The sequence below is a fragment of the Coptis chinensis genome, chromosome 4 (genome assembly GCF_015680905.1).
Source record: "Coptis chinensis isolate HL-2020 chromosome 4, ASM1568090v1, whole genome shotgun sequence".
In the NCBI taxonomy this organism is placed as follows: Eukaryota; Viridiplantae; Streptophyta; class Magnoliopsida; order Ranunculales; family Ranunculaceae; genus Coptis; species Coptis chinensis.
In genome coordinates, this window is record NC_141459.1 from 99,701,973 (window position 1) to 99,724,356 (window position 22,384).

At 34.6% G+C, this 22,384-nt stretch overlaps 2 protein-coding genes and 1 pseudogene across 5 annotated transcripts; 1 reads left to right on the plus strand and 2 right to left on the minus strand.

Annotated features, from left to right (window-relative positions):
* Nucleotides 1–1,508: 1,508 nt before the first annotated feature.
* Nucleotides 1,509–3,672, plus strand: LOC147506183 (uncharacterized). The gene has a single exon (XM_086604218.1). The coding sequence runs from the start codon at nt 1,755–1,757 to the stop codon at nt 2,634–2,636; it is 882 nt and encodes a 293-aa protein (XP_086460344.1). The 5' UTR covers nt 1,509–1,754; the 3' UTR covers nt 2,637–3,672.
* Nucleotides 3,673–7,671: 3,999 nt separating this feature from the next.
* LOC147506184 (PR5-like receptor kinase pseudogene) lies at nt 7,672–8,154 on the minus strand (annotated as a pseudogene).
* A 1,744-nt stretch (nt 8,155–9,898) lies between these two features.
* On the minus strand, nt 9,899–15,991 carry LOC147506185 (putative inactive histone-lysine N-methyltransferase SUVR2). 4 transcript variants are annotated; one of them, XM_086558445.1, is made up of 11 exons: nt 15,697–15,991; nt 15,105–15,286; nt 14,159–15,005; nt 12,861–13,460; nt 12,400–12,785; nt 11,933–12,198; nt 11,791–11,857; nt 11,633–11,683; nt 11,233–11,326; nt 10,685–10,800; nt 9,899–10,289 (listed from the first exon to the last, which is right to left on the minus strand). In XM_086558445.1, exons 1-10 carry the CDS (start codon nt 15,731–15,733, stop codon nt 10,784–10,786), a joined length of 2,547 nt encoding a protein of 848 aa, XP_086414571.1. In that variant the 5' UTR covers nt 15,734–15,991; the 3' UTR covers nt 9,899–10,289; nt 10,685–10,783. The 4 variants fall into 4 exon arrangements, with proteins under 4 accessions (XP_086414571.1, XP_086414569.1, XP_086414572.1 ...); XM_086558443.1 differs by having other exon boundaries at nt 12,400–13,460; nt 15,697–15,990; XM_086558446.1 differs by lacking the exon at nt 10,685–10,800 and having other exon boundaries at nt 11,961–12,198; nt 12,400–13,460.
* Nucleotides 15,992–22,384: the final 6,393 nt, after the last annotated feature.

The window sequence follows — 22,384 nt, forward strand, 5'->3', positions numbered from 1 at the left end:
TGTGATAACCATAACCATCATTCTAATGGAGCTCTTCATAGCTTTTCCAAAGATTCACAATTGTAATAATAGTAGGTGCTGTTGATAAAGAATCACAAGTCCCACATAGGTGAAAGGCCCACTTTTCCACCATCATCAAATCATCACTGGAAGATGTGATTTCAAATCAAATAATGCCATGTGGAAGCAGGTAGTAAGCACCCTTCCAACTCAATAAGGGTGCAAGATAACTATTAATAACTCAAAATATGCTGCTTCTCTATACCTGGGCTTCTAATAATGGACCAAAGTTCTTCCCAAGGAAGCTGCCATTTCACATGGCTACCATCTTCTTATAATGTTCATAAACCATTTTTTAACCTTCACTTGTACTGGCTCATTTTATAATGGACTTAGCCAGAGGTGTGCATGTGAAACCCAGAGCGTTTGTGATACAGGAATAGGAATGGCGGTTGGTGGGCCCACAACCAGTGCAGGCCATCTTCAATCATTGTTGATGGGGATAATCTCTTTTAGTGTTGCACCATTTTCTTCACTTCCATTATATCTGTACCGTGTTTGTGATAAAAAAGACTAAATAAATGAAATTATCTTGCTCTGATTCTATATGCGCTTGCTTATAACATGAAAAGATTCTGCTTTATTCACCCATTATTAAGTCTATGCCTTGCAAATTATTGGCTGGTGAGTGATTTTTTGGTGAAAGTGTTAATCTATTTTTCAAGTTTGCAATTACTTTAGTTTCAGTAAATTGGTGCTATATTATTGTGGGGAGAAAGAGAGATTTTTCGCCTAGATGGATTTTCGCCCACAATGTCAAAAGTGCCATTGCGCGACAAATGCATGCATCATTTCATTTTCTATTGGATTCCGTTTGGCATTGGATTGAAGCATCCATAGTCCCTTAAGCACCCTTACGCCAATTATTCATTTTTAATATATGAGTCCAACTATGTAATATATATGTGTGTGTAGTTCACCTATTAAACAGTTAAAAAGGAACTTAATTATACAAATCAAAAGTACAACAGCTAACTAGTGGAGTAGTGGTCCAAATATGTGATCATTCTCTTGAGAGTTGTGATTTAACAGTTACCAATTATTAGAGAAAGATTACACCTGAATCATTTATGTGCAACTTTAGATTTGAAATTCCATGTAAAGTAGTAACTTCTATTTATTAATTTTGATGAAAACTATACTCTATTCAATCTTCTAACTGAAGTCTGTTAAAAAAAATTTTTCCGAGAGGATAGTACTGCTTGATGCTGATTAGTTGATTCAATCCAAACAATATTGAAGCAGAGTGAAGACTCGAAGTATGCATAGGTGCTCACATTGTTAAATAGACAAATCACTTGTAAGAGCAAAACTGATGAACCTGAAAACTGAATAAAAAATAGGCCAAAAGTACAGTAAGAAAGTTTTAAAATAAAACGTTTATGATTAACATGTAGTTAAGTTAGTTTGACAATGATCATAAGGAAAATATGAAGACAATGTGATTAACATGAATACATTCTCTCCATGTTTGATGTCTGGAAAGGTTTATATAACTCCAAAATCTCCAGACATTTATGCAAAACAACAGCTGTTGCAGAACCCAAGATTGCACGACATATTTTCCATATTATAACTAATCTTCTCTTATAACAGTGTTTTCAAATCCTGTTCTGCCTCCTCTCTTGTTATTGCAAAGACGGGGAGCAAAAATGGCTCAGAACTAGCAGAAAGAAGGGGAGAAGAACAATAAAATGAAGACCTCATTAATGTTCTTCCTCTTTCACATTAGCCTTTCTATGGTTTTAGCAAATGGCGCAAGCTCAAATGTTTCAAACGATGCTGTATCAGCCTTGTTATTGATAAAAGCAGATATTATAGACCCGATGGATCACCTTGGAGATTGGAAGTTGCCAGGCAATGGAGTGAAGAATCATTTAGTCCATTGCAATTGGACTGGAGTTTGGTGCAACTCAAATGGTGCAGTCGAGAAGCTTGATCTTTCCTACATGAATCTCAGTGGCCGCATTACGGATGACATCCAGCAACTACACGGTCTAACTGTTCTAAATCTATGCTGCAATGGGTTCTCATCGTCATTACCGAAATCAATATACAGTCTCACATTTCTAATGAGTTTTGATGTCAGCCAGAATAACTTTATCGGTGCGTTTCCTGTTGGTCTTGGAATGGCACGAGGATTAAAGATTGTCAATGCGTCGAGTAATAACTTTTCAGGCCTGTTACCTGAAGACCTTGCAAATGCTACCTTGCTTGAAATCCTTGATCTCAGAGGGGGCTTCTTTGAAGGTTCAGTTCCATTGGCTTACAAGAATCTGCAAAACTTGAAGTTTCTTGGTCTTTCAGGTAATAATCTCTCTGGTCATATACCAAGTGAGCTTGGGCAGCTTAAATCTTTAGAGAGTATTATTCTAGGATATAATGCATTTGAAGGTGAAATTCCAGCTGAGTTTGGTTATCTCACCAATCTTCAGTATCTCGACTTGGCGGTGGGAAGTCTCAGTGGACGGATTCCAGCCGAACTGGGGAGGCTAAAGCAATTGAATACGATTTTCCTATATAAAAACAACTTTGAAGGCGATATCCCACGAGAAATCGGAAACTGCTCATCATAAGTGTTCTTGGATTTGTCTGAGAATCAGTTATTTGGAAAGATTCCAGCAGAGTTAGGCTACTTGAAGAATTTGCAGCTCTTGAATGTCATGTCCAACCAATTAACAGGTCACATTCCTACTGAACTTGGTGAACTAACCAAGATAGAGGTGCTTGAGCTATGGAACAATTCTCTGTCAGGTCCCTTGCCAGCAAATCTTGGACGGAACACGCCTTTGCAGTGGTTAGATGTATCGTCAAATTCGTTGTCTGGTGAAATCCCCTCTAGTTTGTGCAATAGCGGTAATCTCACTAAACTCATTCTCTTCAATAATGCCTTCTCTGGTCCAATCCCGTTCTGTCTATCTACATGTCTCTCCTTAGTCCGAGTTCGTATGCAGAATAACCTCATTTCTGGCACTATTCCATCTGGACTAGGCAAACTCGAGAAACTTCAGCGTTTGGAGTTGGCAAACAATAGTCTTAGTGGCGATATACCAGGTGACATTGCATTGTCCATATCACTAACCTTTATTGATCTCTCTCAAATTAGCTTTCAGTCATCACTTCCTTCCAGCATTCTTTCTATCCCAAATCTTCAAAGTTTCATGGCCTCAGATAATAATTTGGAAGGCCAAATCCCAGACCAATTCCAGGAGTCCCCTTCACTCACTGTGCTTGATCTATCAACAAACCATCTCACTGGAAGCATTCCAGCAAGCATTGCCTCTTGTCAGAAGATGGTGACTCTAAACCTTCGGAACAATCTTTTCACAGGGGAGATTCCTTAGTCACAGAAGATGGTGACTCTAAACCCTAAGAGGTGGAGGGAGAGAGAACCCAAGAGGTTTTCACCATTAAGTCCCAATTAATTTTTTAATTTCCGAAAGGTCCGGGAGAGAGAACGGATGTATAACGAAGATTTCTTCAGTTTTCCGATTTATGCGTACAAAAAAGGCGTAGAATTAAATTTTTTTTTTTTTCCTGCCGAATGATTATAAAAGCTGAGATGCCCACCTCAGAGAAAAAAGGGGCTGAGGTGGTTTCCTGTGAGCATTCTCAATTACTAAGCATTCATGGTCTTTAATAGCGCACAGTGAGCCTAAATAATCGATGTATCAGGCTATTTCAAAATGTAGCAGAGTTTCGGCATCCTAAGACAGGTTTTTTGGTGCAATATATTTAGTAATATTTGTGCCATTTTGTACATGCCCTTCTAGGGATGTGTTATGGAAAATTGAAAATCACTTAATTCTGATTCATCTTATTCCCACTTTTTACCTTAAAAACGTAATGGCAATGGATTGATGGAGTACAGGTGTAAAGCATTATTGATGGAGTGCAGGTTGAAAATTAATTACTAGAGTGGGTTGACTACTAAAAATTTAATATGGATTGACGAAGTTAACTACTTAAGTACTTAAGTAATTAATTGATACTACTATGTTTATATATATATCTACATAATCTAGTCCACAAGTCTACAACAATTTAACAAATTGTTAACTTCCTATAATGTTATATAACCCTACTATCTATGTGGAGAAAACTATAAAAGATTAACATTGAGAGTAAAAAATTTTCTTGTTTTTTTTTTTGTTAAGTAGAAATTTTATTGATAATGGTAACGAGTTTTACAAATAATTAGGACAAGCGTGTAACAAATTGCGCCGCAAGTCCTTTCTAAATTTGTTTTTGTTTTTTGTTTTTTGTTGAGGTCTGACGCTTGTTTAAGAATTGAGAGTGAAAGCAATGAGGGAGAGCTTACGGGTTTGTTATGGGTGATTAGAATTATACACCGGTTGGGCTTTGAGCATTTGACTATTTGTTTTAGTCTCATTAACCCATCAAACATTAAAGACATATTTGTTCTTCTGTAATGGTTAATTTTGGACTCAAAATAAATGATAACTGATAATTTTTAAGAGCAAAAAGATAAGTAAAAAAAAAACGTTGGTTTATTGGAATGTTTTTTATTTTTATTTTTTTATATTATTTATTTTTTTTATTATTATATTTTCTCTATAGTTGTGAAAATTTTGGGGGTGCAGTAGTGGAAGTTTGCTAAAATAATTAGGGAGTGCGAGTCTTTATATTTTGAAGATTTTTTTAGGCAATTAGTTATGTGGTAGTGGAGCTTTTCTAATTTCAGGGGGTGCAACCTCCCCACACGCACCCCCTATATATATCCATTTATGCGGCGGCTGGGGGAGGTGAGGAAAGTGAATTCTCTGGTGGTGTGGTGACTCTTATCAAATCGAAAAAAAAGTTATTTGAAAGTCGTTGGTTCGGTGACCCAGTTGCAAAAATGTTGAATGAAGAGATGCGCAAAACTCTTGGAATTCAAGTCGGAACAAGTGCAACAACCGTGGGTTTATTGGCATTTTTTTTTCAATCTGATAATTTTTCATGCTCTGTAAAAAACTATGCTTATTGTGTTCTTTTATCTGGAAAAGCACTCTACTGTGTATTATTTGTAAAAAGCTTGCTCTCAATGTTTGCTAATGATGAGATGCTTTATTTGAGATGTGAAAAGGAGCCAATGGAGTTCAAAAGGGAGCTGAGTGGTGGACTAGAAGCTCAAATAGTTGAGAGAACAGTGTATGCTTAAGTTTATGATGGGAGAAATAGGGGGGCATTCCACACGGTCAAAAGTCAATAAGTGATTCTCTTTTTCTCACTTTTGTTTACCTTTACATTTGGGGTGATGCTCTTCCAATATCTTCGGAAGAAGCAATGCATTTGAGAGAAATGTTTGTGGCATGTGTTTGATTATTTGTGGTAGTGTGGACGTTGGAATATTGGTAGTGTGGATTGTTTGTGGTTGGAGAATTAGTTTTAAGGTTGTTTTAATATTTTTAAGGCAACTGATAAGGGGAGATCTATCTCTCCTTGAATGATGCACACATTGTCACCAACCGTCAGAATGAGCTGCTTAAATCTCGAGGCTACATTACATATAACAAAATAAAGTGTCATAAACCAAATAACGACAGCCTTTTACCCATAACGACAGCCTTTTACCCTATCTTCATTTTCACTGGATTTCTGGTGACGATTGAAATTCTTGTTATGGTATTATGTGATTCTCTCTCTCTCTCTCTCTACAATTCTTTTATTTTTCTTTCATTAAGCAATTTGTTTTTTTTTCACAAATTATAGTAGAAAAAACGATCAACCGATCAAGAATAAAAGTCTTTCTCTCTCTCTCTGCAAGTACATTCTTAAACATTGGGTCTCGGCAAAAGAAAATATATTCTTTCCATTGAGTTTGGATGAAATCCAATTATTTTTGGGTTTATTTATATTTGAATTTTATATGATGAAATTGGGTTGGTCTTTAATCTAATGAGAGAAGAATATAATGGAACTAGAAAGTAGGCCCGTGCAAACGCACCAGTTCTTTTGAAAACATGTTCAACAATCATAATTATATACATATAGAAATTTTCTAACAAATCGTGATTCCCGTTTTAGTCGCTAACCTATTATAATTTCATAACAAATCGTTTTAATTAAGTTTTAAAAACCTGTTTTAATTTTCTTAACAAATTGTTTTAATTAAGTTTTATAAACTCATTTTTTAACCCCGTTTTAATAGTTGACTTAATTTAGAAATATGATTTCCGTTTTAATAGGAGAATGATTTTTGTTTTAATTAGATATGGTATATTTTTCCTTTTCAATAGGGAAGGAATTCAATTCCCGTTTTATTAATAGGAAAAAAATTCCCGTTTTAATTAGCAATGTTAGAATTTCTTTTTTCTAATAGAGGAGGAATTTTTGTTTTAATAGGAAATTGATTCCCGTTTTAATTAGAAGTGTCTAATAAATAGGAAAGGAATTCCTGTTTTAATAGGAGATGATGATGTGGAATTTTAATAGAGCTCGAAAAATACCCTTTGTGGGAGGTTTAATATTAAGACTAGCTTGTAAGCCCATGCATACGCACCGGCACTTTTGAAAATATATAGATTTTTTTTAGAAAATTGGGACTACCGTTTTAGTCGATAACCCGTTTAAATTTTCTAACAAATTATTTTTAATGAAGTTTTAATTAAGTTTTAGAAACCCGTTTTTTCAATTGGGAGAGACATTCTGTTTTAATAGGAGAATGATTCCTGCTTTAATTAAAAGTGTTAGATTTTGTTTTAATAAGATAATAATTCCCGCTATAATAGGAGAGGAATTCCCATTGTAAAAAAGGATTTCCGTTTTCAAATATGAGAGAAATTTATGTTTTAATAAGAGATGACGTGGAATTTTAATAGAGCTCGAAAAATACCCTTTGTGGGAGCTTTAATATTAAGATATATATTAGATTTTGAACCCGGGCATATGCCCGGGATCTATTAAATATTTTGTGTGCTGAAAAGGCTTTACAAAATGTCTCACACAAATTTTTGAATCATAATATATTTTTATTGAAAATAAACCGAAATACGTTAATGAGCAGCAATTATAGTGTATAAGTACTTGGGAACTAATAAAGGATCAAATTGATATAACCTCTTCACTTTGTAGTTTAGAATATTAATCCATAATTTTCAAATAGAATTATCTTAAACTCGATCTAGCTTGTATAATAGTTTTCTTAGATTTATGGTGATTTAGCTGCAAATTTTCGAATCAAAATATATTATTATTGAAAATAAACCAAAATACGTTAATGAGCAGCGATTATGGTGCATAAGTACTGGGAAACAAATGAATCAAATTGAGATAGCCTATTCACTTTGTGGATTAAGATATTAATCCGTAATTTTCAAATAGAATTATCTTAAACTCGATCTAGCTTGTATAATAGTTTTCTTATATTTATAGTGATTTAGTGACAAATTTTCGAATCAGAATATATTTTTATTGAAAATAAACCGAAATATGGATATTGTGGATTAGGAGGTGGCCGAAGTTGTATGTTTCCCTCAAGAACCTGCACCACAAGGCTTATGTTATCAGGCCTTTTATCAGAAACATTAATTATTTCAGACAAACTAGATAATGTCTTTGCTTTCTCTTTATTCTTCTCCTCAATGCAACAACCCTCTATAAGTTTGTCTAGTTGTTTCTTCTCAAACATGTCCCAAACTTGTCCAGGAAACCAATCTTCGCCGTCACAAATTCTCCTTCAAACAATAACATGCCAAAGCTGTAAACATCACTTTTGTAGGTTACTGGCATTTGCATCCACATTTCAGGGGCAGCAAAGCCACGGGTCCCTCTGAATTGAATCACGGATATATGACTTACATCTCTTTTTGAAACCTTAGCCAATCCGAAATCTGCAACTTTAGGAGAATGATCTGAGTCAAGTAGCACATTACCAGCCTTTACATCATAGTGAATTATTACCTTACGGCAGCTCTCATGCAAATAAGAGAGCGCTTTTGCTGTCTCAGTTGCAATCTCATACAACTTTTCCCACTGTAAATTAAGGTGGTTTTCGTATAAAACTCTATCGAAAGATCCATTCTTCATGTATTTAAACACTAGAGCTTTCATGTTGGCTTCAAAGCAATGCCCATTAGTATGTAGGACCATTATTTTTCCAACAAGTTAAATAAGTAAGTACTAATTAATTATATGGATGAGTTCCAACATGTTTAATTTGAATTATAGAAAGAAAAAGAAATCACATTGCTAGAATTAATAATAATAATATGATAATTGATATATAGGATAGAAAGCTTTCACATATTAGCTTTTACATATTATCTTAGTTCAATCCTTGATTCGGATTATATTGTAGAACAAGTCGCCCTATTCTTTTAACTTATTGTCACCTATTATGGCTTTTCATTCCCTAGTAGGAGAAACATGAGGAGTTTCATTAATTAGAACCTTCAGATTCTGCATTGGTAGGTCCTTCAGATGAACCTTGAGATTCTGCAGGGCTAGAGGTTGTGAATGACTCCTGAGATGGTTGATCCTTAGTATTGAATTTGAGATTGATCGTTGTCCCATCTTTAGTAACATACATTCCAACATTATAAGAGTCTAGTAACTCTTCGTTGTTGTGCACAAGATACTGTTGGTTCCTATCAACAGCACATAAAGGCTCTAGCTTTTCTTTTATTGCATAAATGGTATCATCAAGTTCCACGTTGAGATTGTAAGTTGCATTGGTTACTGATTTAACAATGATATTGATTCTACCAGCCATCTTCTCAACTCACCAGATGTAAACCAGAAATACAAATTAAAGAAAAGACAAACTTAGTATGTGGAAACTGATTCGTTATTTACTTCTTTATATAAGTGAAAAGTCATGGTAAAAAGAAGGTTGTCATGTGTTGCAAGCTCCATTCACTATAACCAAATACATGTGATGCGTAGTACAGAATGAGGATTTTATGTCTAATTGTACACAAACAATATTTTGTTTGCAAGTTCAGATACTGAATTTTGGTAGCAAGACAGAAACATTATTGAATATTTGAATGTAAACTTAAAATGATTTGGTTTCTTAGATATAAGTTTAGGGAGGAAATAACTTTGTCAACATCATGAATAGTCACTTCTGAAACCGGCCTTAAATTTGACTATACTTTAATGGAAACCTCTGCTAGATACAATGCAAAATCATAACTAATTAAAGAGCAAAATCCTTGTTAATAAATATGGAATTATGGACCCCAATAACTCTGAGTTATTGTAGTGTGCCAGCTAGAATACTATATTTTGCATAAACACATACTCTCAGAATTTACTGGGCACTACTGCTTTATGTTGTTCAAACTAATTCGGAACTTGTGTGTTGCTAAACTTTATTTAGTATGATTTTTTGGGGATAATTTTGATTCATTTTTAGGTGGGTCGTGACACCAAACTGAATTTGACCTTTCATATCTTTAATTTGGGCTGATTTATTATTTTTTTTTATCGGAACTATTTTCTATCACCCTATTAATCATGATTTAGATGATAACAGGGCAGTTTAGGTAGTAAGGCAAGAACAGTCACATACAGTGGAAGAACCATTTGTGGTAGAAAATGGTGATAACAAAAGAAAATAGAACAGTATGTACCACCCTGATTGTAAAAAGAAAAAGAAACAAAGAAAAGAGGCACGTACAGTCGTACACATTTGTCTTCACATCTGGAAAAACTAATGGTTTGCATACCAAAATGACAAAGTAGATTCTTTAGAGTAAAATTCATGATGTTAGAAACATTATAGATGGTACTCAAACAAACAAGCAGCAGGTCAGGTCGACAATTTCATGTCATACCTGTGTCCAGACTGCCAATCTAATGAGAGCTAAGGAACTCAACATTCTACTCATGCTATGAACCAGTATACATTCCCAGTGAGAAACTTTAAATGCTGCAACTTGTTCGTGTTCAGCGGGAGTTCAATTTTCATGGAGAAACGGGTTTCCTACATAAATCACAACTTCAGTTTCTACCATAACTAAATGAAAAAGAAAATTGTTTTCCTACACCCTTTTCCACAAAAAGAACATTGGAATATGATACCACTACAAAACCCTGTACAATTCTCGCTTCACAAAACTTCAACTGCAAGGTTTTCACAAAACTACTATTGTAAAGTTGTCACAAAATAATGCTCGTATGATACGACCCAACTGAGGGATGCAAAACAAAGACATCAAGTACGTGGCCCAAACTAGTGCCACTATCAGCTCCTCCAAAAGAAAGTCATCGACGCATTCCTGTAACAAGATAATAGTTGTGAGCAATTCCGAAGCATATATACAGAGGAAAATCAATGATTTGCAAGCAATTTATGATTAGGAATATGATGGTCCCCACAGTGCAGGATAACTTGTTTAACTTTTCTATTATAGATCCCACAATACTTCCAGATAGGGAGAAAAGGCGAAAAGTGTAAAACTAAAATAATTAAATTCAAGCCATATAGTTTCTTTTCTACCAACTATCAGCATTCATCAAATGGCACGATTAAGCTTTCAAAAAACTTAACTAAGATCCTCAATATGTCCTTTACATAAGACTCAAAATTTACCTAAGTTTTCTTTTATAGAGACTAAAAGAGTGGAATGGAGAATAAATATTTCTGGCAGGAAACGAATGGTTAAACTGGTACCTTTACAAATCGTCAAATCCTTGATGCATCACCTTTTAATTTAGTTAATATTTACCCAGCATTGGCTCATTTCATAGCAACTCTCTCTCAATGCAGGCCTTAAGGATTTACAATGCCTGCCAAAGTTTAGAATGGCGACGAAACAGTGAAACGCAATGGTTCAGAAGAAGAATGTACTGCTCAACAAGGTTTTCAAGGAATATCACTTTTTATTGTGCAGGTATGCAGCTTCGGAAAATAAAGGGTGGCAAACTGTGACATCTTGCAGAAACTGGCAAAAATATAAGTTTTTTTTTTTATAATCTGCAAAAATATAGGTGGGCTAGGGAAAATTAGTAAAACAAGTGAATTTAACCAGACCTTTAGTCCAGCTATCAAATACCCAATCTAGTGTAACGAATTTTTTCAGTATGTTGAAAGATGGGTAATATAGTTTCTTATCCTTTCTGTAAATAGAAAGGCATAGCACATATTACAGCAGCACATGGTCTTGCAGTCTTGCGTATGAGATTAGGTCTTAGCAAAATAGATTGGAAGTCCTATCGTACCTGTACATGGCATGTCTCGGCAAAATTTACTACCACACAAACACTTGAATGCTTTTATTGGATGATTAATGTCATGAAAATCAATTCCATAGTCCTGCAATAAGTTGAAATTTTATCAGGAATAAAATTTAATCTAGAAAATGTCCACATATTCTAGAATAACATTTTAGAAGGAACATATATATAATGAATAAATGTTAATGTCCATGAAGGTATGAATGAAATCAGTATGACAGTTTATAAATGAAGTTTTGAAAAAATCTCATCCTATTCAAACTCCACTGTTGGTATGATGTTCTAATACACACAGCCTCCATATTCAATACATAAGGGTGCAACTCAGAAGTAACTAGTCACTTCGATGAGCAAAGTTAACCAATCATCTATTTGATATACATACCCATGCGAGTTCTTCCATAGCACCTACTTCTCTTGATGTAAAAAAAGCAACCTGCATAAAAAACATAGCACACCCAGGTTATTAATCACTCCAACAAGAATAAACTCTGGACAGAAGCTAAGAATATAAATGCTAATAAAACTAGTCAGGTTGCATACATGATAATAATGGCGATCTGGGGTCTCAATCTCCACTGGGATCTCAACTAGGTTTGAATCAAAGCATCTGGAGAATCACATGAATATGAACAAACAATTATAATGACAGCAATTATGGTAATAAGTGTGTTAGTTGTATTACCTATGATTAATAAACCGCGCAACGTTACCATAATACGTCGCATCCAGACAAAGGGCTTCCTCATCTTGCAAGACACCTTCAGAACCCCAATCAGCATCTAATAACACTGGATATGTATGTTTCTCAGTGCCAGTTCTTTCATCATTGCGATTATACAGCTCTGTGTTTGTCAAGATCTCTCCAACATATTCACAAACAAAAGCACCTCTTGGCAGGTTGTTCACTGTCCGCAGGCCCCAACCTTTTCCTTGTGGTGTAAAAAATACCTGAAATATGAGAATACCAACAAGTAAGTGAAGTAACAGTCTTTAGAAAATAAAAAATACTTCACTTAGAGAACAACAGTAGCGACAGAACTTTTTTAGGAAACAAAAAAAATAGACAGTGCTGTGAATGATAGAAAGGTCAGTCAGAAAGTATGATTGATAATTAAAAATAAAAAATAAACAATCTCAGAAACATCTCACCTGTAAATTACATGTTATGCCTCTCTGTACTAAGCGGTTTCCACATTGCTTGCTGCAGCCACATTTAATCCAGCATTCCTTAATAAACTTCCTCAACAAATGGCCCTTGCATTTTGTAAGGCCGCAGTTAGACCTTTCGAGAGGGCAATCTTTACAAAAATATAGACGATCACTAGATTGATCATGTCCGATTTTAATGCATTCATCCAGAAACTCTCTCTTTACAGTTCCATCGGCTGTGTATGCGAAGTCACCACCAGTCTCTCTTGCGCATGCACAAGGTATGGGCGATGACACACAATTACCGTAACATGTTGAGCAACTATCTTCATCCCCAACCCGAGCAAGTGAGATATTTATGTATGCATTCTGATAAATAGTGTTTCCTGTCATGTAATGGAAAAAAGGAGGAAGTTCACTATCATGACCATTAACTACTGGAATTTTGACTCCTTCTTCACCTTTGCAAATGTCCTCCACATTGTGAGATGAACTTCTACCATTACGATTGAGCTGATGGTGTTGAGCAAGCATTGATCTACTTGAATTTGAAGACTCGGAACAATGCTGATGCTTTTCCTCATTCCTTGCACCATTCCACTCAAGAAACAAACTGGAGATTTGTCCCTTTGGATGATCAACCAGACCATTCCGACACCCATTTGAAGAACTAAGTGCCAATTGAAGATATCCCGGATGGATACCTTCAGCACAAACAATAGCCTGTATATCATCAGTAGGGCTACGATTGGTTGCTAGTTGTAAAAAGCATTGGCAGAGCTCCTCCATGAGCTTCGCCAAAGAAAAGTTAGGTTCAATAATTTTGTGTGACCTGTGGCGTGTGTTCTCAGCCATATCCTCAGCCAATTTAAGAACCTCTTGAAGATTTGGCATATGAATATCTGGACACCCGGAAGAAGACTTGCAGCTTAGAGAAATCGTCACCTCTCCCAATGGAGATGAAGCAATTTCAAAGTTCGAAAAAATATTGTTTGGAACGTTTGCTAGTTCAAGAGTCAGTCCGTTACTGTGCCCTGCGGTTGACATATCAGCAGCTCCATCTACCAAATAAAACAATATGATATTAGGCAATCCACTAATCCACAAAGCGGAATTATAAATTTACACTGGGTATCCACTATCCAGTCAGACCCATAGAGCTATTGTTATAAAAAAAAAAAGGTCAAAGGTTTCTCCAAATCCTCTTAAAGAAACAAATGAATTTATGTGACCTTAATTGAAAGGAGCGAAAACACTAATAAATATCAAAAACCACCTCATACAACAGGAAGATGTTTCAATACGGCTACATTCTAATATTTACAATGCACATAGAGGTATGCACAAATTGTGACTTTAAAAAAGAACAGACAGAGCTGATTACAACAAAAAAATAAGGATCAGAAACCACCTTAGGAAATATTAGTACATTCTTCCAATACAACTAAATTCTTATTACTACCGTGCGCATATATGTACAATTACTGGCAGTCTGGTACACAAACTATGATATTGCAAACTAGGGTCAAGTGAGGCTACAGAACTCTTTTCACTAGTAATAGTTTTCAAGTTTTCAAGGTTATCTTATTTTGGTAATTGGTCTCAGCTAGAAATGTTCGCTCCAGTGAAATGTTTAGTTAGTGATTCGGTCCAAACAAACTTTCGCTTGACTTCATACTTGAAACCACGAGTACAAAGAAAAAATAAAAATAATAAAAATAAAAGTACTACTAACACGTAAATAGAGAAATGGGCATACCATTTACAGCAGGATACTGGTTCAGTGATCGAACTACAGCAACTGGAACCTCGAACTCAGGGTTGTGATTGATATATGGCTCAAAAGTTATCTCAGAGAGAGCATTGTAACCATAATTGCTAGGAACCATTGCGTAGCCATTTTCAACCTTTGGTTCTTTGAAGGACAACCCCATAGATACTTCTTTGAAAATTTCTCTGTTCACCTTCTTACCATTTTGATGAATGATAGGTTCCTTTCCTTTGAGTTTTTGGCGTGCTTGTGGTGAAACTGAGCTGGAGTTTGGTCTATTGGCCCTAGGACAAGAACTAGATGCCCCTGCGACATCCTGCCTCATACTATTTTGAGATGACGAGACATTGTCTTTTCCTTGCTCTCTGAAGTGGCTCCGTTGCGAAACAGGCTTGAGTTCATTTACATCGCATCTGGTATGAGTCTGAGGTGATTTAGGTTCATTTGTTCTGTCTCTAGACCACAATCTAGATGAAGTAGGCTTTGGTTCATTGTTGTTTCCTCGTTCTCTGAAGTGGCTCCGCTGTGAAACTGGACTTGCATTGCGCCTGTTATGAGTTTGAGATATATTATGTCCATTTTGTGTGTCCCTAGTAACCAATCCAGGTGAAGAAGGCACAGGTCTCGGTAATCTTCCCCTAGGAAAAGGCTGGGAAGCTGCTATTTCCCTTTCCTCTGACTCAGGACTACGCCGTGGAGTTACACCTGACGATTGGAGAGGGTAACCACCAGAATGTGAAGCTCGACTTTCTTGTTGTGTCGAATTTAATTTCTTCGGTTGACGTTCATAATCACTAGAACTCTGGGATTCCTTCCTCTTCCTTGCTTCCTCCACCTGATAACATCATGACCAAATAAGATTACTTACATTTCACTAAAGCTGTAAAACAAGCCCAACAATTCACCACAAAAATGATATAAAAACAATAACCACCTGATTTTTCCCATCTTCAAATATCACATCGGCAAGAACTCTATAGTTTTCCTCTTCAATAGGTTCCCAGTTTTTATACACTTTCAATAAATTCTTCAATACTGTTTCAGTAGTCTTGTCATCAACCCCTAGAGCTCTCATTGCAATAAATGCCTTTTTATGTCTTGGAACTTCTGCCATCCCTGAACCAAATCATTCAACAACCATAAAACCACCATTACTCACAAATGTAGTACTAATCCAGTAAACTAAAACATACCCAAGTTAACAAATAACCTAAATAAGTTTACCCTCCATCCAAAATCAACAAATAACTTCACAAACAAAAAAACCCCAATCTAAAAAACCCATTTTCAGTACATAAACAACAACCCCCATCAAAATAACATATCCCCAAAACCCTTAACACACTAAAAAATACATAAAAATACAAATATAACCATTACCCAAAACACCCAAACCTTCAAAACAAGCTTAACACGTTAAATGCATTTCATACTAAATCACTTCACCTAAAAAAAAAAAAAAAAGCAGAATGTAAAAATAAACAGTTTACATAAAACTTCCAACTTGTTAAAGAAAGAGTAGTTACCTTGTTGTTGTTGCTGTTGTTGTTGTTGATGAGGCATTGTTATGAAGAGTGGGGAAAAAAAGTTTTGAGTTTTGAGTATTAGTATAAAAAACAAGTGGAAAAAAACATGATTTTTAGACTAAGGAAAAAAAAAAGGTTGCATGTTGGAAGTTGTTGTTGTTATAGATAGTATAAAGAATCGTCGGGATACGTGTTATAGTGATGGAAGTTTGTTGGGGAAGAAAAGAGGATAGAGAAATTTTTTTTTCCTTCTCTGCTTCTCTTTACTTTGTTTCTGTACATTAACAACTTTCCCTGTTTCTGCATTACAGTGATTTGATACAGTGTTCCTTATGGAGTACGTGGCGTGATTTTATTGGTTTGAGATGGGGAAAGTGATTTATTTGGGGGGGATTATGTGGGCTGTGGGTGTATGGGATTATAGTTGTCACGTTGCATGTAAACAGCAGGTGTAACAGTCTGAAGTCTGAACTGTGGACGTGATTGGTATTTCTTTGGAGTCATACTAGAAATAGAATATAATCACTGACTTGGATTTAGCTGAAAATGAGCAAACGTTTCGAGATTAATTTGATTAGACAATGCACAAAATTTGTACCAATGTGGCAATGTCCACTATTGACTTGTGTAGAAAATGAGATAGGGATGAACTGGTTTTGAAGATAAATTGAGGGCCGGTTCTCAAAGAAAATGAGATAGGGATGTAGGAAATTTGGTTTTGGTATATCTGTGTGTTAATCATGTCTAGATTTCATTCTCCATTGTATAGATCGAGGTTGATGAGTTAATAATGAGCATAGTATGCTAAATGGTTTGATAGTTTGACAGTACTAAATGTCATTTATAGAGTATATCAACTACTAAAACATTGATTCAAACAAAGAAGGATAATATTGTAATTTACATTAAAAAACAGAGACAAAAATACATTATCAAAAGTGGAAAAGTGATTGAAAGTATAAATAATCATAAAATATAAAAGCAAAAATATCATAAAAAGTGGATAAGTGATTGAGAAATACATAAAAAAAAATATTAAAACAACATTGTAAGACTAGCTAAGGGCACGGATTTTAAAGTATTTTAGATATGAATACACTCCTACACTTCTCAAAATCAAACTTGCACAAGTTTCTAAACAATTTATATTTATAGGAATATATTCCATAATCAAAGCATACGGGTGGTTGTGGTTTTGTGTATTATTGTGTCAATCTCAATTTTAGACTCTAGTAAAATAGTAAATAGGGCTATGAGCACATAATGCATTTAGTGGAAGAGAGTCAAAAAGATTATTGAATTACTTTTTTAGATTACCAATCACTAAGTACACTCATACACTTCTATTTTTCAATAGATATTTACAAATTTGAAATAATTTGAGCACATTTTTCTAAGTAATATGTATAATTAAACAAGAGAGAGGTTATAGGGACATATTTTACTTTAATACGTAAAACAAATTCAAAATTGTTAAGGCATTTATAAATTTTGGATTCTAGAAATTGGGCTCTAGGCACTTTCTTTAGTGTGTTTTTTATCTAGAGAAAGACCAATATTATCTTTTGATTATATTCCAATTTTAGCAACACTTCACTTTTTGGGTGTATTAACTATTTTTAAAATTTATTATTTATCCTTTTTACCCTTTTATTTATAACTACCAATTTCTTTCACAAATAAATAATACTAAAATCTAATGTGCCGAGGCGGTAGGTGTGTGTGTCAATCGAGGCCACTCATCAGGCAAGGGTGCGTGTGTATTACTCCAAGATGTACTGCAATCAAATAATACAATTGTCTTATAAAAAAAAATCATTTGTCCTTTCACAATTTCACAATTTGAATTATATCAAACAAAACTTAAACATGTTATTCAAAATTATCAGAGATACATTTTAAATTGTTAAAGCTGTATTGAAATTAGTTGTAATCAACATACATTTTTTTTCCGTTTTTGAAGTTGATGTTTTCCACATTGTTTTGGTCTCTCCAGAAATTCATCTCACTTTTAATTGGAATTTTGTAGATTTCGAATGAATTTTAGTTATTTTGATTAACCCACTACTCTTTTGGTAACTGATTTAGTTCTTAGCTTTTTTTTTGTTGGTAGTTGGCTTCTTTAGTTGGGACTAATAAAAGAGGTCAAAATTGTAAAAGTCAATCTGAAATTTGAGACAGATATTAAATTTCAGTTTTTATGGAGGAAAAAAAAAAAAAAAAACAAAGTTTGCTATTTCCTCTAAACTTAAGAAATTTGCGTATGTGTACCTATACTCAATTTTCTGGTTCTGGATTAGGCTAATTTTTTGTAGTTATGATCTCCTAACTATTCTAAACATTGTCAAAAATAATAAAAAAAAATCAAAATTCCAAACTTACCAAATATAGTTAGCAATTTACAAAATTTGGCTAATTGTAGACCGTTCCTTTTCACCATTTGTGATACTATATTTGGCAAGTTTAGAACTTTTTGGTTTTTTTTATTATTTGTGACAATGTTTAGAATAGTTAGAAAATCATATATACAAAAAATTAACCTAATCCAAAACTTATAAATGCCCTAATGATTTTGAGTTTGTTTACGTGTTAAGATAAGATATGTCTCTAGAACCTCTCTCATTAAACAAACATATATTCTTTTTCCACAATGGTACATTTAAAACATTCAACTACCTATTCCAATATAACTATGATGTTATATTTCAAATACTTTTGCAACAATGAGGTCATTGATATAAGCACATCATACTGGTTAATGATCACTCTCGAATGTTTTTCCTTCCAATGAGCATATAATTTGGACATTTAGTTACAAATTGATAAAAACAATTAGATAAGTTATTTTTCAAAACTCTTTAGTTAGGATATCTTGAGATTTACTCGTAAATTCCATTATAACTACTAGTAAACGGGCACGTGCGTTAAACGTGCTAGGAAAGAAAATTGGGGTGAAGAAAATCAAAGGAATGAACGCAAATGAATTAGAATAGTAACATATTACATTTGTTTGAATGGATATATTATGTAATATGTTTTAGATTAATAAAAGTCGAGGCCTGACAAAAAACTTCAATAAGAAAAGAACACTTCAATACGTTAGTTGTGTTCTTTGTCCGATTCGATTTTTGTTGTTGTGCTATGGTGCGAATAAATATACTCGAAAAGGTATTTAATCGCCTGTAATTTAGTCAATATTAGTGCATATGCTACATACTAATTTACCCAAAAAATAGGTATTATGTTGATGAAGTTAACCTTTGTGTTGGTGGTTGTGTAATTATCTTGTTGAGCATTTATATGTGATTGAAGAACATTAGGAAAAATACATTAGACACTGTTAATATTTGTTCTCTATATATATCTATTAATGCGGATATAATATGTGGATTGAATTGAATATTGAGAAACAATTAAGAAAAATACATTGGACACTGTTAATATTTGTTCTATACATTAGACATTGCCTTAAGCAGTTTCTCAACCACATTTGAGGATGGAGCAGCTGTGGTTCATCAGTAAGCTAGGGATAATACCAACTTGAATGTAGAAAGAAGGGACTTTTGTAGAAATAAGGGTTTTTTATTATTAAATTAACCAAGACCAATTTTTCCAAAGGGCCAGTAAATTGGATGAAGATCAAATTTTGAGTATAGAAAGTAATATCTATTAGAGGATTTTAGAAGGTACATATGGCGTAACACTAATTTCCTGAAGTAATTGACTTTGTGATGCTATTTGAGATGCCTGCATGTACAGAGTGGGTCGAGAAAATGAACACGTGAACAAAAAACCATGGTTAAAAACAATTCTACAATAAGTGCGTTTGTGATTTTAACTTTAGTCAAAGTCGAATCAAAGAAAGGAAATCAAAATGAAAAAGTCAAATCATTGAGGTAAGCGGTAACGAAATTCGACGCTAACTATGTGAAAATTTATCAAAAATTGTTGGAAGATTCAACCCCAAAAAATCGAGAATATTTTAGAGAATGAGTGTCAAGTGTTAAAAGAATGTTGAAGCCATAGAGAAATGACTCAATGATGGTAGCTCGCAGTTCTATGAAGAAAATGAGCGTCAGCGCTAAATTACCAACATGCGTAAACGATTTGATTAAAGTCATCTCTATATGTATTCATGTATTCATGAAGTCCCAGTATCATACATCAACAATGACGACAACAATATAGTCTTGTATAGAGTTTAATTCCTAATTCCCAATGTATTAGATGCCAATTAGAGCAGCAAAGTAGATGAAGCAAAGAATGCTATTAGAGCATCAGCAATGATCATCGAACACCCCGACCAGCAAGCCTCTGCTGCACCATCTGGAATGGTTTGAGAAAAATACGGTGGCTTGCTATATGCCTCGGTAACATCTCTGTAACGACATTTCCTATCATTGCCTCTGCCAACAGCCAATTACATAGCCTTCTATGGAACCTCAATTTGTCAATGCCTCTATTATTAACATAATAATAATAATATTGTAGTAAAGAGGAATTACTTACAACATTCTCTTATATTTGTTGAAGAGAAAATAGAATCCTAAACGCGGACTTAAGCTTACAAACATGGAACACTATCGAACTGTGTCAAAACCACCGATTACTATAAAAGCTCGAGTTTGTAGAGAATGCGAAACTATATGAATATCAAAAGAAGGCCCGAGGGTAGAACATTGGTAGGGCACACCTAGAAGCTGGGGATAAGCTACTGACTTTCCTTTTACTCACTGTACAAATAAGCAGAGCTTTCAGTCTTCCTTCCAGTTTTTGCTAGAAAAGTATAATACCATTCAACTGACTGCCTCGAGTACCTCCTTCTTTCCTTGTCATGGAAGTCAACTCCATAAAGACCGAAATGAGAAGTGTAACCACCCGTTACTTCAAAAACATCAAGAAAGGACCACACAAAGTATCCTCTGAGGTTCGATCCATTCCTGCAATAAAAATTGAGCAATTAGAGAGTGAAGGTCCTAGATTATGTCTTTGGTACATGTTTTTTATTGACTGAATAGATTTCTAAGAGAAATTTTATTTTATTTACACTCTTTGTATAAAATGGTAATAACGCAACAGTTTACCAAATAAATATGCTAAGCTATAAGCCTATAAGGATTTATGGGAATTTACTATAGCACTGCCTAAGCACATATGCACCAAAATTTGGTTTGGTTTGATTAGTTAACAATTAAGACGTGTGTATAACTTCATGTTTCAGACTTTCGGCAGTCTACCAAGGTACCAAATTGTTATGCTTCGGAAAAGGGTAGTACTGGATAATGCTTCAGTATTGTCCATGCTTCCAAGCTCTCTAACATCCATTAAACATAAACTAAAGCAAAAATCTTTTAAAGGAAGTGAGTAGGTGAGTAGCAAAACACAATTTATACCTTATGGATAGAAGCAAATTTTTTATATACATTTGTAAAAATTTAATTATTGCAGTGTCATTGCGGGCTGCTGGATTAGATGAGTCATCGCTAGTCATTGGAAGTCCTGCAATATTAAATGGTGCAACATCTGAAAACTCAATCTCGATCCCCATAGCGTATTAGTGTTATTAAGCTGAAGCAAAAAAAAATCAAGGTTCAAAAGTTGTGGGGGAAGTTTAATGGTATTACCATTCTCATGGATTATAGCTGTAGGATTTTTGTAATTTAGTTTTACATAGTCCAAAGAATCTTTGTAGTCCCCATCCTACAATTATTCCATCACTTTCAGCTGGCAGATCCTAGTCATGAGATCATATACAAACTTTTGAGTTAGGATGAACATATGTTTAGAGAACCAAAATCCAATAGATGGCAAGTAAGCAGTTCATTCATTATCTTACTCTAAATAAAAGCCCATTTGTAACTGCAGCATAACCATGAATGACAGCATCCATCGAATGAATACATGGGTAACATAATTGAAGTTTAAGGTTACAATTATACGTTAGATAATTATCATATGTTAAGCCTTCTTCACGAGAGAGTTAAATGTTGGAGTTCAAACATGTGTAACCTGTTGCTTATACACTTACTATTCCCCCAGGTTTGAGAATGTCATTTGGTGGGAAAGTAACCTCTTCTCATCACTCTCATCAGTCTCTAGACCATCATCCTCTTCTTCATAATCAATCTCAGCGACGCTTCCCTTTCCATTGAGCTTGTGTGATTATGAAAATCGTACTTGGGAATACTCACCCCCGATAGGAGGATTGTCAAACTTGATCTGCTGCATTTCTGATTCTATTAACACTTACATTCGTGCTCTCGCTCTGTCTCTTGGATAAGTGCAGTAGAGTAAGGAGTAGATGAAGCAATATATAGTCATTGGAATTGCTATTGTTGTGTAAAAAGCTTTGGCAAGTGATGCAGCATTCTCCCTATCTGTTTCAATCTCAACAGTTTGGCTAGACCCTCACCCTAAATATAGTTCATTCATCCCATGTCATAAGGCTAATACGATACCAAATCATATTTCTTCACCCTAAATCCATCTGGCAAGGTAGCATCTCCAAAGCAATATATTGCATTCTGCATATAATCAAGACCAGAGGCAATATTTTAATAATTAGCACATGTAAACACAAATAGCTTGGGAATAATAGAAGTGTAAGCATAAGACTTCTTTGGAGTATCTTCCGGAACTGTTGAAGCTGGCTCGATGACTGGAAGAACTTTATCTTGACCTGAATGAA

Excerpts from the sequence above, each read along its gene's own strand:
- LOC147506183 (XM_086604218.1), top strand. The coding sequence starts at position 1,755 with ATGAAGACCTCATTAATGTTCTTCCTCTTTCACATTAGCCTTTCTATG.
- LOC147506185 (XM_086558443.1), bottom strand. The coding sequence starts at position 15,733 with ATGCCTCATCAACAACAACAACAGCAACAACAACAAG. Across the intron at positions 11,684-11,790 it reads CAGATCGCCATTATTATCAT|GTTGCTTTTTTTACATCAAG; the intron begins GTATGCAACCTG and ends TTTTTTATGCAG. Across the intron at positions 11,327-11,632 it reads CTATGGAAGAACTCGCATGG|GACTATGGAATTGATTTTCA; the intron begins GTATGTATATCA and ends AACTTATTGCAG.